We start from the raw sequence: 16,769 nt of genomic DNA on the forward strand, positions 1-16,769 counted from the left end.
AGTCAAGCAAAATATTTAAAAATTTGGTCAATATAATAGGTTTGTATATCAATTAAATTTAAAATATATACAATAAAATTATAAATATCATATATGATAAAAAAAATATTAAATGGAATATAATTTGAGGGGAAGAAGAGAAAAGAGTATAGCTTGAGCAGAAAAAGAGAGCTAATTTAAAAATATCAAATGAAACATAATCTCACGTGGAAAAAAAAAAAGAAAAAAAGAAGAGGGCAACGGGAGCATAAAAAAACAGCTGATTAAAGCTAATTACTACTGTAAAATATGGCTCAACCCGTGCCTGGGCACAGGATTTTTTTATTTATTTTTTTAAAGCTGCCTGGGCACAGGATTGACAATGGCACAATCACACTTTTTACATGATCCCACATTTTTTTAACCTTTAACTGCCTCTGTCTTTCTCAATCTAGAAAGGCATATATCTCCAACATGGCATCCCTGTTAAAATTTGATGACCTGTTTAGGTTGGCTTCCAAGCTTTCCAAGTGATTTATCTAGTGCTAAATGGAAATCATCCAAAGGGGCAAATTCCATACTGCAAACACAAAATTTATGGGGTTAACACCGTATAGTATAATCATCTCATGAGTTTGAGCAAAGTAACACTTGCTAACTGCATCAGCATGCAGCCCTGGTATGACTAGTCCCGCTACCAATTATATAACCAATCCCGGGTATTTTATCACTTATCACTACATTACTAACATCCAGTGCACTTCGTATCCTACTGGTATTAACATCAGAAATCTCTTAGTGGCCTTGGCCTCAAGGCGTATGGATTTTGACTATGATAGTTAAGTGGCTCCAGGTCACAAAAGGTTAACTAAGCACCAGCCTTTGAATGAACAGGTATATCCAACACAAGACTTAGTGGTCAATCATAATGCATAATGGTAAAAACAGAGAAAAGAAGAAGAAACACATTGACATACTCGTATGTGAGTTTCCCTTCACGCATGAGGCCTAAAAGGTAGTCTATTGAACTCTTGCACTCTTCCGCTCTAGAAGAAGTCATAAAATTCTGCAAGTAAAACCCTCTTAAGGAAAGTTCCTGTAAACAAAGATTAGATGAACATCTAATCACAAGATAATGTAGTCAAAGTTTGTTCAACATTTAAGCTACTTGACTACTTTCTTAAGATATTCATCATTGTGCAACATTGGAAACTTTGTTCTTCATGAGATGTAAATAAAGTTGGGTCTTCATTTTATTTTCTGATACAAAATACTCATTAATTGATTTTAATACCTTAAAAATGAAGGACGACGTTGACACAGTGATTGGTTTTTTAGACATTCCACCATATGTGACCATGGTTCCCCCTCGCCTGAGACGACGAAATACATTTACGGAACATGCTGGGAGAAAAAGTGAAGTCCAGCTCCTGGAATCTGGCATCTCATGTCTTACCTCAAGAATTTGATGACCAATGATGCAGCATTTCCGCCAACACAATTAAGCCCCAGAGCTGGTTCAGGAATATGACCCTATCACAAATATAATAAGATTTAAAAGTACCGTTTGAAGAGACCAAAAAAATACACAAAACACAGATGCAAAGAACTACATTATAATTACTCATTTCAAAGAAGTATAATTCTTTGTCTTAGTAAAGTAATTCATAAAACAGTAGGTATTAGATTAGGTCATACAAAAACAAGGGAAAATATATTATACCAGGAGACTCTTGACATTTTTAACTTCCAGTTGGCTCTCTGTATACACTTCATCAGCACCAAGACTCTTTAGTTTTTCTCTCGCTGCATCTGATCCAGCCCTAAATTAAAAAAACAAGATAAAACTGCAGTCATCTTCTTAAAATTTTGTATGTTACTGTTCATATCGTTTCATTCATAAATTATTAACATTTTTGCTGCAGTATCTAACTTTTTCAGACACTCCACAGTATCAAAAATGTCACAACAAAGATAATTAAGTCCCTAATGTATGCTTGAAAGAAGTACACTGATCTCTAGATGCATCTACAGGTTTAATGGAAATTTAGGAAAGAACCTCTGCATAAAAGCAAATGAAGTTGCACAATGTATAATAAGGAGGCCGTTTGGCTGCTTATCACTTATGTCTTAACGTGACTTATGACTTAACGTGACTTATCTGATAAGCTGGGAGTTTAAAATGTCTGTTTGGGTAATTTGACTTATTAACGGCTTATGGGTTATTAAAAATAGAATAATAGAAATAAAAGTGTTTTATGAGTAACTTATGACTTATGGTAATTTTTATTAAAAAAAAAGAGTTCAAAAAAATTAAGTCACTGAAAAAAGTACCTCAAACTAACTTCTGGCTTTAAGTCAGCTTCTGGCTTATTTCTGACTTTAAGCCGGCTTCTGATTTATTACACAAACAGACATTTTTCAGCTTAAAGTTGGAAACAGCTTTTAAGCCCAGCTTAAAGCTACCCCAAACAGGCTCAAGGGCAACATGACATGTTAAGGGAAAATTTGAAATTAATAGCATATACGCAGATTTGCTGTACAGATACTAGCAAGCTCATAGCACGACAGGAGTCATCTAAGCTACATGTGATTGTCTTTGAGCCGTTTTGTGTAGTCTGTTCAAGTTTAATCTTCCTATTCTTCTCAGAAAAAACAATTAAATATGCTTAGTTAGCAACACAGAATAAATATTATAATGCTTGTATATCAGGACAACCAACCAGGCTAGTAAGCAAGTAGACCATGGACGAACAATTAGATGCCTTGTGCAGTAAAGCTTTGTGCCTTGATCAAGTTAAGTTGTACAAAATAAATATGATCTTATGCACATTCATTAAATTGGTTGTCTTCGGCAATTCTTTAAGCAAGAGACTATAATGGAATTTACCAGCCAGTACAGTAAGCTTTTTTCACATTCTTTATATCCGTTGTTTTTAGCAGTGAAGGACTGAGGATACAGAGGATACTTCCTTCGAAAATTATGAGCCCTAAACAAGAACTTTATACCATATATCATCCAGGGCTCTATGTTACTACATAATTGTATTTCTTTTTTCTTAACAGTCCTCTTCTATAATAACAGTCCGCCTTTAAAACCTCTAATTTGTTCGAAATTGCATTCCATTTTCTTGAGGGTTAAGACTGTTCATCATAATTAATTTGACATTGTCCCGTTATCAATTAAAACCTAATGCCTACCTGTCCCTTATAATATTAATGCTCCGGATGCCACGAATTCGGGCAAGCTGCATGATGCACTGACCAACCATGCTTGTTGCTCCGTTTTGCACAATAGCGTCACCTATTTAACCAGCACAACTCACTAAGTAAAAGTAAGCCAGAATATGTAAATGTCAACACTGTAATCACCTTGTTTCAGATCCACAAAGTCCTCAAGCATCTTTAGTGCTGTCAAAGGGTTGACAAACACCGTAGCAGCATATCCCACTGGTGTTCTATTATCAACTTTATGCCATACACTCTGCTCTTTTACCACATATGTCTGCCATGTACCTGAGAAATAGGAACTTGTAGATACACACTTATGGTTCGCAATAGCCTCTTTACTCTTATAAGGCAAGAATCGTTAAAGGCACTTGCACTGGACTTCTAAAGTTCGATCAGAAACATCCAAATTTAGGTTTCATATATGACTTGTGGGCATTGGCAAATATGAATATCTGTAGTGACATTATTCTTATATTGTAAATTATAGGCAGAGCCGCAGTATGTACTTCAACAAACCCTTAACATGTATAGAACATGTAGCAATTGTCTCAAACTTTGACAACCAAGGAAATTTTCAATGAATTATGAAGATGAGCAGAGAATGATTACCAAAACTTGGTGGACATGGAATGACCAAATCACCAGGAGAAAGACCCTTTACTGCAGATCCTATGGAATGTACCTCTCCAACCCCTTCAAAACCACCAACTGCTGGCATTTGTGGCTTCACGGGGTAAACACCTGTAGTACCATTCCACAAGAAATGGTAAATGATAAGAAACACATAATTATGCAGACTGCAGTACAAATTACCAAAGCAAAAAATAAAACTGCAGAACAAAATAATCATTCAGACTCAAGAATGAAACTCTTTTTTCGAGTATACAGTTTAACTTTTTTAGGTATGTAGCCATAATAATTAGCATAAAGAAAGTACAGGACTGCTAAGCAACAATATATTGCACACTAGGGGAAAATGATCATTTTCCTTCTATACAGGCATTTGAAAGTATGAAACTAGGTGGCAATCCTGATAACTAGAAACTCACATAATTTCGCAGCTCGATTAATCCAAATATCACCATTTACCATAATTACTAAAAGTAGTTCAATAATTCAAAGTCATGTATTTAAATGTATCAAAATTATAGTAAAGTTAAGTATGACATGAATTTGACAATTAGGAAAAACAGAAGCGGAACCAGAAATTGGCATCATGGAGTAAAGTTAAAATCTAGGTAGGAAATGTGAACCTTGGATTCTGTTGATATCAGAAGGATTGATAGGAGCAGCCAGCATTTTAACACAAACATCATTCTGTTTAATCTCAACAGGAGGTAGCTCCACCATTCTGCATTACCAAATACATAACCATATTTGATCGCAACGTTACATATACAACAAAAAAGTATAATAGCAAACAAAATATCAAGTAACATTACTTGGTGACAGAATCAGGAGGACCTTCTTGATGGTATACAATTGCAGTGGCGGGCGGTGACATGGCAGGTGCAGAGAATGATCGGACACTATGGTTCAAAGAACGCAGCAGAGAGGAGGATTTATGGGGAGGTTTCGAGTTAAGAAACCTGCAAAAGTAATATGCCATTGTTTGCTTCAGTAAGATACAGGTGAACAAAAATAATGTGTATAGATATAGCAGTAGTACTAGTAACTCAGAAGTTCGTTAAACACTTGATGAAGAGAATTTAGTTTTTTTTATAGTCAGTCCATATATAACAGCTAATCCGATGGGCGATGGCAGGGTGCATGTGCACCTACATAAAATCTTGTGATACAGTAATACTAATATACTATAAACAAAAAACTAAAGACGAGAGTGATTTTCTTTTTTTGGTATGTAAAATGTGATACAAGTTTGAACCGTTTAAAGCAACCATAAATCAAACATAGACAACTGGTAAATGAAACAATGCTGCATTGCACTTTGGGAACCTCATAAACTTCTTCTGTGCCCCCCTCTAAGACTTTTTTACATTTCATTCACGGTGGTGCAAATTATTAATAAAGATAGTGGTAGGAGAAGAAAACCACATTCGAGTTTGTTTGAAAAATGTTAGGAATATGTTAATCTTGCTTATAAGTCGAAACGTCAACTCTAATTTTACTTGTGTAAATGTAGTTGATCAACGAATAACATATTATTTGTAGTATCCATTGATGAGATAATCCATTAACAGATGAAATATTGTAACAAAATAATTACTTTACAAGTTAGCAGTTGATAGAGTTAGTTGATCAATGGACAAAGTTTTTGATCTATCAATAATGTGTATGTTAGATGTATCTTGTTAAGTAAGAGCATCTCCAACGGCCTTAACCATAATCGTTGGCTAAATTGAACCTGTAACACATTATGTAAATTTTGTTGAATCTGTAAGACATTGTACTTCAATGGTATTGGATATATTGGTTGGCTATAATTTAAAAATAGTATGTTATTAATATTTTAGATTGTTAAAATAGAATATATCAGTTCAATATGGTAATAAATGATATGTAATCTTCCTACATATTTCTTACAGGCCTGTAGAGGTTCGAGAAATATAGTCATTTGTAGGAGGTTGGCTAAACTTATAGACAACAAACTCATGTGGTTGGAGTGTGAAATTTTTAAGAGGTTGGCTAAATTTTTTTTATATGGTATGCCAACTCACTTTTTACTTAAGGGTTGGAGATGCTCTAAATCTTGTAGTTTAGGATAGAGCTAATTCTGTTATAATTAGCTAACTAGTCTCCTCACTAATAGCCTTAAATTAGGTAGATTACATTTGTCATTCATATATATTAACCGATTGATATCAATGAGAAAGGCATGGAATTACATTCTAATATGGTATCAGCCTAGTCTCTTCCTGGACCTCCATTCTTCTCAAATACATCTCTTAGTCCTCTTTACATCTTCTACACCATGTCTGACAACAAAGAAAAGTTCCACCCAGCCTTATCCATTACCAACGTCAAATCCCTCATTCCTATCATGTTGGATAATGAAAAGGCCCTCTACCATTCCTGGGCTACTCTTTTCAAAGTGCGGCTTCGGGTGCACAATCTTCTCGAACATATTTACCCTCCCACGGATGCGAAAGCAAAAGCCACATATGACGCATCGAAAACCGCTGATCTCCCTCTGTGGCTTCGTCTTGATGTTGTCGTCCTACATTGGATCTATGGCACTATTTCTCTTGATCTCCTGAATGCTATTCTCATTCATGATGACTCTGCTGAGCAAGCATGGCTTCTTTTAGAAGCTATTTTTCGTGATAACAAAGGCTCCCGAGCCACACATCTCGAGGAAGATTTGGTAGCCTTAAACTTTGATCAATTCTCCTCTATTGATGCATATTGCAATCACGTCAAGTCATTAGCTGATCAGCTTGCCAACGTCGATGCTCAAGTACCCAATAGTCGTCTGGTTCTCAAGCTTATCGGAGGCCTTCCTGATTCATATTCTGGTGTTGTTGATTACATCCATAACTAGGACCCTCTTCCTCCTTTTGAAAGTTGTCGCTCCCGTTTAAAACTTCGTGAACGCACCATCAAAAACACTGCTACAAGAGAGGCGAGCAACAATGCATCTGCTCTTCTCACCACTTATAACGGAGACCCGCCTACTGATAGTGATGGTAGTACTCAGCAACATCCATCATACCCTGTGAAAAATAATAATGTGAACCGAAATCGACGGAAAGGAAATGGATGCAGCAACAACCAACAGCAACGTCGTTATTCTGGCAACGGACAGTTCTTTGGCAACAACTTTTTGGGTCACAACCAGCCGCAATCACGCCCTCCAATCAACCAACATCAGCAGTGGTTTCCGTCGTGGGGTGGTTGGGGTCCTTGGGCAATACCCCCCCTGCCCATACCCAACAACTCAAGGGCCACGACCAAATGCTTCTAGACCCGTCTCAAGCGTCCTAGACCCCAGACCTCAACAGGCCTAGACAGCTTCATATGCCCCATCTCCGACTAGTTATTCCCCTACTGACATTGAACATGCCGTGCACACCATGACTCTCACTCCACCTGATGGCATTTTCTACATGGCCACTGGTGCCACGTCTCACATGAAGATTTACATAACAAGATACATATACAAATATATAATGTCTAACCTTCACCGCATGACAACCCGTAGTCAACACGGTATATTCAAACCTAACCGCAAGTACACCACAAATTTGAACACCATGACCGCTACCACTATTACACCAATTCCAAAAACACCAGGTAGTGCTCTTCATGACTCCAATTGGAAAAATGCGATGTTAGATGAATATAATGCTTTGATTAAAAATGGGACATGGAAATTAGTGCCTCGTCCACGTGATGTAAATGTTATCCGGTCCATGTGGATTTTTCGTCATAAACATAAATCGGATGGTTCTTTTGAGAGGCATAAAGCCCGTCTTATAGGTGATGGCAGGTCGCAACAAAAAGGTTTTGATTGTGATGAGACGTTTAGCCTGGTGGTTAAACCAGCTAATATTCGGTGTGTTCTAAGCATTGCTCTCTCTCATTCTTGGCCCATTCATCAGTTAGATGTTAAGAATGTGTTCCTTCAGGGCCATCTAAATGAAACTATCTACATGCATCAACCTATGAGTTCAAGGACCCGAATTTCCTGATTATGTTTGCTTATTGCTGAAGTCATTATATGGATTGAAATAGGATTGGTATAAACGGTTTGCAGACTATATAGCTACCATTGGTTTCACGCACAGCAAATCTGATCATTCATTGTTCATTTACAAGAACGGTTCTGAAATTGCCTACCTCTTATTATATGTTGACGATATAATTCTTACAGCTTCATCTGATACTCTTCATAAGTCAATCATAACTCTCTTGAGTACGGAATTTGCTATGAAGGATTTGGGAAATTAAGTTACTTTCTGGGAATTGCAGTCACTCGTCACTCTACTGGCATGTTTCTCTCACATACAAAATATGCGGAAGAAATACTTGCCAAGGCAGGCATGTCAAATTGCAGTACTTCTCCTACACCAGTTGACCCTAAACAAAAATTGAGTTCATCAGCCGGTACTCCATGCGAGGACCCTACTGCTTACAGACGCCTAGCAGGAGCCCTGCAATACCTCACTTTCACCCGGCCTGATATCTCCTATGTTGTTCAGCAAGTATGTCTTCACATGCTGTTAGGTCCAATCAGACGTAGAAGGGGGGTTGAATACGTCTATACCAATTTCTTCGATTTAATTTAATTGCGGAATAATTCTGTTTAAGTCCAGTTTAAATCAATCGTAATCAAACAACTCCAGCAAGTCGGGGAATATTCTTATATTAGAAATAATCCTCGGGTGCTACAAATTCCAACACGAATGTCGGCTGCAGAGACTACAATCACTCTAATACAAACTCTCGATAAAATCGATATTCTAACTTAGCTCTCGAGAATGTGTATAGTGTGTGCACTTACAAAGTGTGTAGTTAGTTTCAAAATGAAACTACAAAGCTCTATTTATAGGCTTCCAACATCTAACCATGGTTAACGAATTCGTCCTGGACGAATTGAGTTCGTCCTGGACGAATTCAATTAACTGTGGTTAGTTAAATTAAATTGTCCAAAGACTAATTCAGAAAATGAAGTTGCGCCTGGAAATAAGGTCAACACCTGCGCTTGAGTGTGGTCAAATGTTGCGCCACACCAAGTCACAATGTCCACTGTATGAAGTCCTTGAATAAAAATTTTAAGTACCTAAAACCTGCCAGTCAAAGTTTGCGCTTTGACTCTTCTTGCGCCTCACAGTGTAGAGGCTGTTGGGACTTAGAAAAAAAATCAGAAGGAAGTCAAACCTTGCGCTTCCCATGGTCAATACCCGCACCTTGACCTGTGGTCAACAGTTGCGCCACAGACTTTGAACTTGCGCTTCTGTCATACAGTATGGGAGGACTTAAAAAAAACTAAGTTAAAAAATCAAACTTGCACCACTTGTTAAAGTGAATGCGCAAGTTTTGACTTTTGTCAAACTCCCCTTCTTCTTTTCTCCTTTTTTAATCTGTTAACACTTATATGTATATGTATAAATATTATTAATTGTTTTTATGAATTTACTTGAATTAAATTACTTTCAAGTAAATTCCAATTAATAATACACACACACACACACACACACACACACACACACACACACACACACACACACACACACACACACATATATATATAGAGGGTTACTCCAGTGAGAACTTCTTAAAATGAGAACAGTGAGAACTTCCTTAATTTATCATATTTTGGCTAATCTAAACATCAAACTAGTGGGTACCCAATATAAAAAACGTATATAAAACTAGTCTCTTCCTAGCTAGTCAAAAAAAAAATCAAAAAAAATTCAAAAAAAAAGTGCCACGTCATCAGTGATTTTTTTTAAAAAAATTTTTTATTTTTTTTTTCGGCTAGCTAGGTGGAAACCTTAATGATATACATTTTTTGTGAAGGTGCCCCTGGCGGGGCCCTTCAAATTAATGAGATTTTGATAAATTACAAAAGTTCTCACGGTTCTCATTTTAAGAAAGTTCTCATTTGAGCAAGTGCCTATATATATATAGGGTCATACTCTGGTACAAACCATCTTAGCGTACAAACTACAAACTAAAATTAAAAAGTCTCTAAATCAAATCGAAATATAGCACATATGGTATGGAAATTGATCGTTGCGAGATGAACAAAAATACAGTGAAGTCGGATTTCAAAAAAAAGTTCACTGATTAACGGGAAAATTCAAATTAAAAACGGAGGGGAATCTGCGGATCATGTGTGACAGGGTGTATATTAACTGGTGTGTGGTTGCCCCTGCGGGGCCATTGGATTAGATTCATCCAAGGGCTTATATTGAGTTTGTAGTTTGTACACTAACTTAGTTTGTATTTGAGCACTTCCCTATATATATATATATATATTTATACAAATCAAATCTTTTAATGACACTTTCAGAAATAGCTTGATTGACTTGATCAGTTATTCGTTGATAGAATTCACTGAATAATTTCGTACGTCCTGACGTCCTGTGCACTGGTTTGGTTCACGAACGACTCGAACTGAAATAATTCCTTGAATCTTTTTGCTTGATAATATACTTGATCAGTCATTCCGGGTTAGATGTTGCTTCAATTAATTTGATTATAAATAATCAAAAATAGATATACTGGAATCTTCTGGTCTTTGATACTTGATTTTTAGACAATCTTGATAGCAGGAACTGATTGAGCCTTATTCATCAATGAGGCCTGAACATATTAAATGAACTTCTTCCAGTGGACAGATGTTCGTCTCAGATATCTTGATTGTCTTTGTCTGTTCGTATCGGATCTCCAACCTGTAGATTCATGTATTATACTTACGTATTGTTTCCTGTCCTTTTGTTGGGTTGAGTTATCGTAATTACATTTAGGTTACATTATGCTTTACAATCTCCCCCTATTTGATTGTTAGGGTTCGACAAGCAAATCCTTTAAGAGGATAACTCAACTGACACAATGAAAAGCACACTAATTTAAAACAGGAAATAATACTAAGTACAGTCTGGATTATATCTTACAATTTCCAGAATTCAAAAGTAAATACAAGTGGTCATTGTTCCTCTAGACTGAACTAATTGTTTCTTGATTTCTTGGCTCTTGAATTTATCAGGTTTTGCTCAGCTCTTCTCTTTGCAGCATCTTCTTCTCTCTTCTGAGTGAGCTTGTTTTCAATTTCTTCAATCCTGGCAGTTATAGTACTCAGTGCCACTTGCTCCAATGTATTCTCAGGTGGTGGTTGCTCTAGATTCTTCTTCATCTTCTCTAAAGTCTGTAAGTGGACCATCTTTTTCAATTTCTTGAATGTGATATTAAGTTCCATGCCTTCAATTTTCATGATGATCCTTGATGGATGAGCACGAACTCTTGAAGTGTTGTGAACAGTCTCTACAGCTTTCCTTATCTCCAGAAGATCTATCAGTTTCTTGAGCACACACTTATCTTCCTTAACCACAGACCACTTAATAGCACCAACTGCTCGAGCAATTCTTTTTGATGAGAATTTTCCAATATCTTCAAGTGGTATAGCTGTAGCCTCAGAATATTTCTTCTTTTTAAATATAATGGAGGTTGGATTGTAAGTAACAACAGGTTCGTTTGGATTTTCAGGAACTTCAGGATTGAGTGGAGGCAATGGATATGGTTGTTGACGATTGATTGCAGATAAGTCCAAGTCTCTAACAACAGCAAAGTTCAGACGATAAGCATATAGCAATTCAGCAGTTAGTCTTCCCTTGCTAGTTCTAAAGCACTTCTCTCTCACTTGAGCTTCCAGATATTTCAGTATTCGAGGAGAGTAAGTTGATAATGCTTCATCAGTGAGTCCAATGCTCTGAATCATACCATCCTTGAAATACTTGATAACTGAAGGCTTGTCATGAATTTCAATGCCAATGTCAGTGATCCATTCTTCCACCATATCCCTGAAGACTTTATTGTGCTTTCTGCCAGTTGAGATGATCTTGTTTCTTACAACAAACAATTCAGTTAGAGAGAGATCTCTGAGAAACTGACTTGACATATGCTTGAGTCCACGGCCTTCTCTTTGAAGTTCAAATGAGATGTTTACCATCCATCCTCTCCTGGGAAGAACAACAATAGATACAGTAGAGATGATATCTTTTAATACCTCATGATAGTCATGTAGATCCTTGTAGTTGTTCCTGAATGAATCAAAGATATCTTTCACCTCCGCATCATCATTCTCCTGATTGACCTCTGGAAAGTCAAACACAGCCCTGGCAACATCCCATTTCTCTCCTTCCTTATGTAAGTTGGCAAGCCTCCTTTCCCTACGAATCCGTCTTTGATTTTCTAACTTCTCCCTTACTCTCCTTTGCTCAGCATGATCTCTAGAGACATCATCAATGTCCTGAGTATTTGCAATTTCATACTCTTCAGCTGGGAAAATGTCATTGTGATATGCAAGTTCATCAGCAAAGACTTCATTCTGAGGGATTTCTCCTTCCTCCAGATCATCATCAGCTCCAACCATCCTAATCACCCTGTCAGTGTCCACAAACTCAGGAATATATTCATCATGATCATAGCTTGATTGACCTCGAAGAGCAAAGTCAATAAGCTCCTCAGTTACTCCAGTGATCACCCTCTTCCCTCGTGCTTTTTCCACTGCTCTCTCCCCCTCAGTTGAGTAATCCTCTCGTTAAGGTTGAGACGCTAGTAGCTTAGCCTATAGTGTAGCCAACCTTTGCTCCATTGTATTCTTTATTTCCACTAACTCCTCCCGTAGAACAAGATTTTCAGCTTCTAAATGTTGAATTTTGAATTTCAGAGCCTCCAATTCTGTCACAGATACAGTTGGAATATGTGTTTCAAATGTAGGTTGAGCTGTGGGGTTCTCACTTGATCGTTCTGCAGGTGTTTCTCTCGTGCCACTCATAGATTGAACACTCAGTGAGTTAGAGGGTTTCTGTATAGCAAGTTCTGTTGGTGTTTCCCTCTCACTCAAAGAAGTTCCAGCATCCATAGTAGTTGTACCTGCAGAAGAAATCTTCTTAGCCTCTTCTAGAGAAGTCACAGAAGGTGCAATGAGGGTTCGTGAGCTCTCGTCCTCAGTTTCCTCGTCAGATGAATCCGATTCATAGGAAACAAGTTGCCAACTACGCGAAGGTAGTGAGTCCTTAGTTGGATCCTGAGTTGGAATCTCAGGGTGGGTAGACACAGGGCTCGAAAGATGTGATCCTTGAATCGGCGAAGCACCCTGGTTTCCCACAACTGCCTTTGACGGCGAAAGACTTTGTGACAAGTCCTCTATAACTGGCACACTTCCTGATATGAAGGGCTCAGAAACAGATTGCCGTTCACCTTCGAGAGGTGAAGAGTCCCTTAAGGGATCTGGGAATGTTTCTCCCAGGGGAGTAGACAAGGGTGGAGACTGGAGATGGTGGCAAATCACCCAAGTTTCCCCCAGAAGCCTGTGAAGGCACTTGACCCTGAATAGGATCAAAAACAACAGTGTCTATCCCTGACATGGACGACAAAGTGTTAGCAACCGTCAATTCTTCAAACGTGTGTGCAACCTCACTGTGCATTGGAATAGTATTTGGTTGAGGTGGTGAAGAAATAGACATATCTGCAGATGCCTCAGGTTCTATTCTCCTGATTTGAATAAAAGACAGAGCTGCAGAATCAGAAACATTCTCCTTGTGTGGTGCACTAAAGGCACTTTCTCCCTCGCGCTCAGATATATCATGTGGTTGGCTAAGGGGTTGAGATGTTTCTGCTACAATAGTTTGTGTATGGGTGCCTCGGTTATGAATTTGTGGGATGTCAAATTCACTAGCACGTGGAGGAAGTGGAGTGAGTGGATTGAGATCCAGTAAATTCTGAACCCAATCTTCGGGTGCACTAAATGACAAATTATCAGGATCAGAAGTAGGCATACCTGATTGAAGTACTGGATTGTAGGTATTCGTGAAGAGCTCATCAATATCCAGCATTTCATTGTCATTGATTGCAGCTTCAGTGGTTTGGATAGGAACATCCACTTCATCTTCAGAATCAGTGGTCTTGTCTTGTAACGAATCCTCTCCTTCTTTAGATTGATCATCATTTTCAGAGGAGTATTCTGTAGCATCCTCCATTAGTACTTCATCTTCCTCTACAGCAACATTCTGAGCCTCGAGAATTTCTTCTGGAACAACAGGTTCAGGTTCAGCTTGTTGTGCAGGAACCTCTTCAGCAACCACTTCAGCAGCAACAGGTTGAACATGTAGTGGAGGCACGTTCTGATTTAGAAATGCTTGCATTGCCTCAGGGATCACCACTTGCTCATTGTTGGTGTAGTTCTGATGGTTCTCCAGCATAGAAATGACTCTCGTAGTCATGAAGCAAGATATAATATTGTCTGAATTGGGGTGGACCACGCTCAGCCGGAGTCAACAATTGATTTAGCACTATTTGGAAGAATCGAGGATATAAGAGCACGTGTCTAGCTTTCCTCAGAGAGTCCTGAAAAGCTCCCATTATCAGATGACCCAGATTGATCCTTGTGTTCTGAGCTATAGCTATGCCAATTTCCTGATTGAGAGTAGTAATTCCATGGAATCCACCAGTCTTGGGTGCAAATACATAGGAAATGGAATTAAAGAAGAAATTTCATTCCCTAGGCAAGTGTCTGACATACAGTTTGATGGAAGTTCTCCATCAGGTCCTCTTTGACAGTGGATGGCATAGAAGAAATTCATCCTTTCAGCTCTGTCAGGTACTGCCTCAAAATCCTCTGTTGGCAGTTGAAGTGCAGTGTTCAAGGTGTTTTCAGTGATAATGAGTGTTCGTCCCTGAATGACACATTTGATGCCAAGTACCTGTCCTTCATTAACAACAGAAATAGAAGACTGAAAATCTCGAAGTAGAGATTTGTTAAGCATTACAGACTCAGTCAAAGCAAATCTAGCAAATGAAAATTCAGACATATATGGAACCCAGCGTCGATAATTTGCTTGCGTAATTAAGTTATTATTTTCAACAATTGTGTAATTTGTCTTCGGAACATCAAAATTTGCAGCCATTTTTAATTAAAATTAAAAATGATTAGAAATTTCATTTCACGAAAAATAACGGACAAATATTCACTTTTGTTACGAAAATAATTAGTTAAATACGCTCCGAAAAACCCTAAATCCAAGAATTTTTAGATTTTGATGAAATTACAATATGTTGTTCCTCTCGAAATTCTAAGAATTATGGTATCGGTCTCGCAAATTTTCGACAACAAAAACACGTAGAAATTAGTCCTAGAATGTGAAAAGTTTCGAAAAACCCTCTCGAAAACTAATGATGGATCGTTGAAAAACTGGTATGAAAAGAAAGAGCTCGGTGAGGGGATTCTGAAACTGGTCGCAAAACTAAAAATGGGCAAGATTTGGACATTGTTTCGTTCGATTGAAAATGGCAGTGCTAGGTGAAAAATGGAGGCAGTAAAGAGGTTTTGCTTCGTGTGTGTATATGTGTATATAGGTCGTGGGTTTTGAAAAACAAAAGCGTTTAAGTGATATACATATACAGACAGATGAATTGAGGCGCAAGTTGGTTAATGACCAACTTGCCCCTCATAGAGCACACAGTACAAGAGAAATGGCGCAAGTTTTGAAATGACAAACCTGCCCTCCATATAGTATACACTATGGAGGCGCAAGTTCGTGGTGACTTAGAAAAACTCTAAGTCGAAATCATACATACACACATACGAACAGGGGCGCAACATTTGACCAAGTCAAAGGTTGCGCTCTGTTACTAATTCGTACTTAGAAAAATTCTGAGAATTTCTCAACTTGAGCCAATATTATCTTTTTGTTAAAAAATTTCGTTATAAAAACAAAATGATTCAGCAAATTGATAAAGATTATCACAATTAATTCAAATACTATTTAAAATAATTATGCTGCAAATATTTTAATTAAAATCTAATTAATGGATAACTTAAAATAATTTGAATTGCTTCAAATCCATTAATCAAATTAAATTAAAATATGAATCAAATAAACACTAATATTCATTAATTGAATATAAGCACTTAATTAATTCAAGACAATTAATTTCTAAATATCTACCATTTCACAGATAGTCACATAATCATGTAAAAACATGCAAGTCATATAAATCATGGCAAATAATTAAAACTAATTATCAGATAAATGTGTAAAATACTGGATGCTCTTTGTAAATTCACAAGTCCTGAAAATATGGACATTTTAAAACTTGTGAAATTATGAACAAATTGCAGTAATTTCTTGTCTAATTAATTAGACATATTTAACATCCCAAGTTCACCAACCAATCTAGAAAAAGTGGATTCGTCTAGTGGTTTAGTGAAGATGTCTGCAATTTGTTGATCAGTAGGTACGAAGTGTAACTCTACTGTTCCATTCATGACATGCTCGCGAAGGAAATGATACCTGATATCAATATGCTTTGTCTTGGTGTGTTGAATAGGATTGTTGGCAATGGCAATGGCACTCGTGTTATCACACAGAATCAAAATTTTATCCAACATGAGTCCATAATCTTGTAGTTGATTCCTTATCCACAAGATTTGAGCACAGCAACTTCCAGCAGCTATGTATTCAGCTTCTGCTGTTGATGTAGATACGGAGTGTTGCTTCTTGCTGTACCATGACACCAACCTTCGTCCAAGAAACTGAGAGCTTCCTGAAGTACTTTTCCTATCAATCTTACATCCTGCAAAGTCAGAATCTGTATAGCCAATCAGATTAAAACCTGTATCTTTAGGGTACCATATCCCTAGATCGGGGGTTCCCTCAAGATACCTAAAAATACGCTTAACAGCTATAAGATGAGACTCTTTAGGATCAGCCTCGAATCTAGCACATAAACAACTTGCGAACATAATATCTGGCCTACTAGCAGTTAAGTATAAGAGATAGCCAATCATACATCGATACTTCGTGATGTCAACAGACTTACCAGATTTGTCCTGATCAAGTTTGACAGTAGTTGGCATAGGGGTTTTGGCA

At 37.5% G+C, this 16,769-nt stretch overlaps 1 protein-coding gene across 5 annotated transcripts; it reads right to left on the reverse strand.

Moving 5' to 3' along the window:
- Positions 1-248: 248 nt before the first annotated feature.
- On the reverse strand, positions 249-5,068 carry LOC108208087 (enoyl-[acyl-carrier-protein] reductase, mitochondrial). 5 transcript variants are annotated; one of them, XM_064087042.1, is made up of 10 exons: positions 4,653-5,002; positions 4,464-4,561; positions 3,820-3,951; positions 3,352-3,495; positions 3,181-3,283; positions 1,718-1,802; positions 1,436-1,512; positions 1,274-1,352; positions 957-1,075; positions 249-559 (listed from the first exon to the last, which is right to left on the reverse strand). In XM_064087042.1, the coding sequence occupies exons 1-10, from the start codon at positions 4,817-4,819 to the stop codon at positions 466-468; spliced, it is 1,098 nt and encodes a 365-aa protein (XP_063943112.1). In that variant the 5' UTR covers positions 4,820-5,002; the 3' UTR covers positions 249-465. The 5 variants fall into 5 exon arrangements, with proteins under 5 accessions (XP_063943112.1, XP_017234058.1, XP_017234057.1 ...); XM_017378569.2 differs by having other exon boundaries at positions 957-1,045; positions 1,703-1,802; positions 4,653-5,001; XM_017378568.2 differs by having other exon boundaries at positions 1,703-1,802; positions 4,653-4,997.
- Positions 5,069-16,769: the final 11,701 nt, after the last annotated feature.

This window comes from Daucus carota, chromosome 2 (assembly GCF_001625215.2).
Source record: "Daucus carota subsp. sativus chromosome 2, DH1 v3.0, whole genome shotgun sequence".
Lineage (NCBI taxonomy): Eukaryota > Viridiplantae > Streptophyta > Magnoliopsida > Apiales > Apiaceae > Daucus > Daucus carota.

What these genes read in the sequence shown, in the direction of transcription:
- LOC108208087 (XM_017378568.2), bottom strand. Translation starts at nt 4,819, where the DNA reads ATGGCATATTACTTTTGCAGGTTTCTTAACTCGAAACCTCCCCATAAA. An exon ending in CCTCCTGATTCTGTCACCAA is followed by an intron (nt 4,562 to 4,652) that starts GTAATGTTACTT and finishes TTGGTAATGCAG; the next exon opens with AATGGTGGAGCTACCTCCTG. An exon ending in GAAGGGAAACTCACATACGA is followed by an intron (nt 560 to 956) that starts GTATGTCAATGT and finishes TTGTGTTTGCAG; the next exon opens with TATGGAATTTGCCCCTTTGG.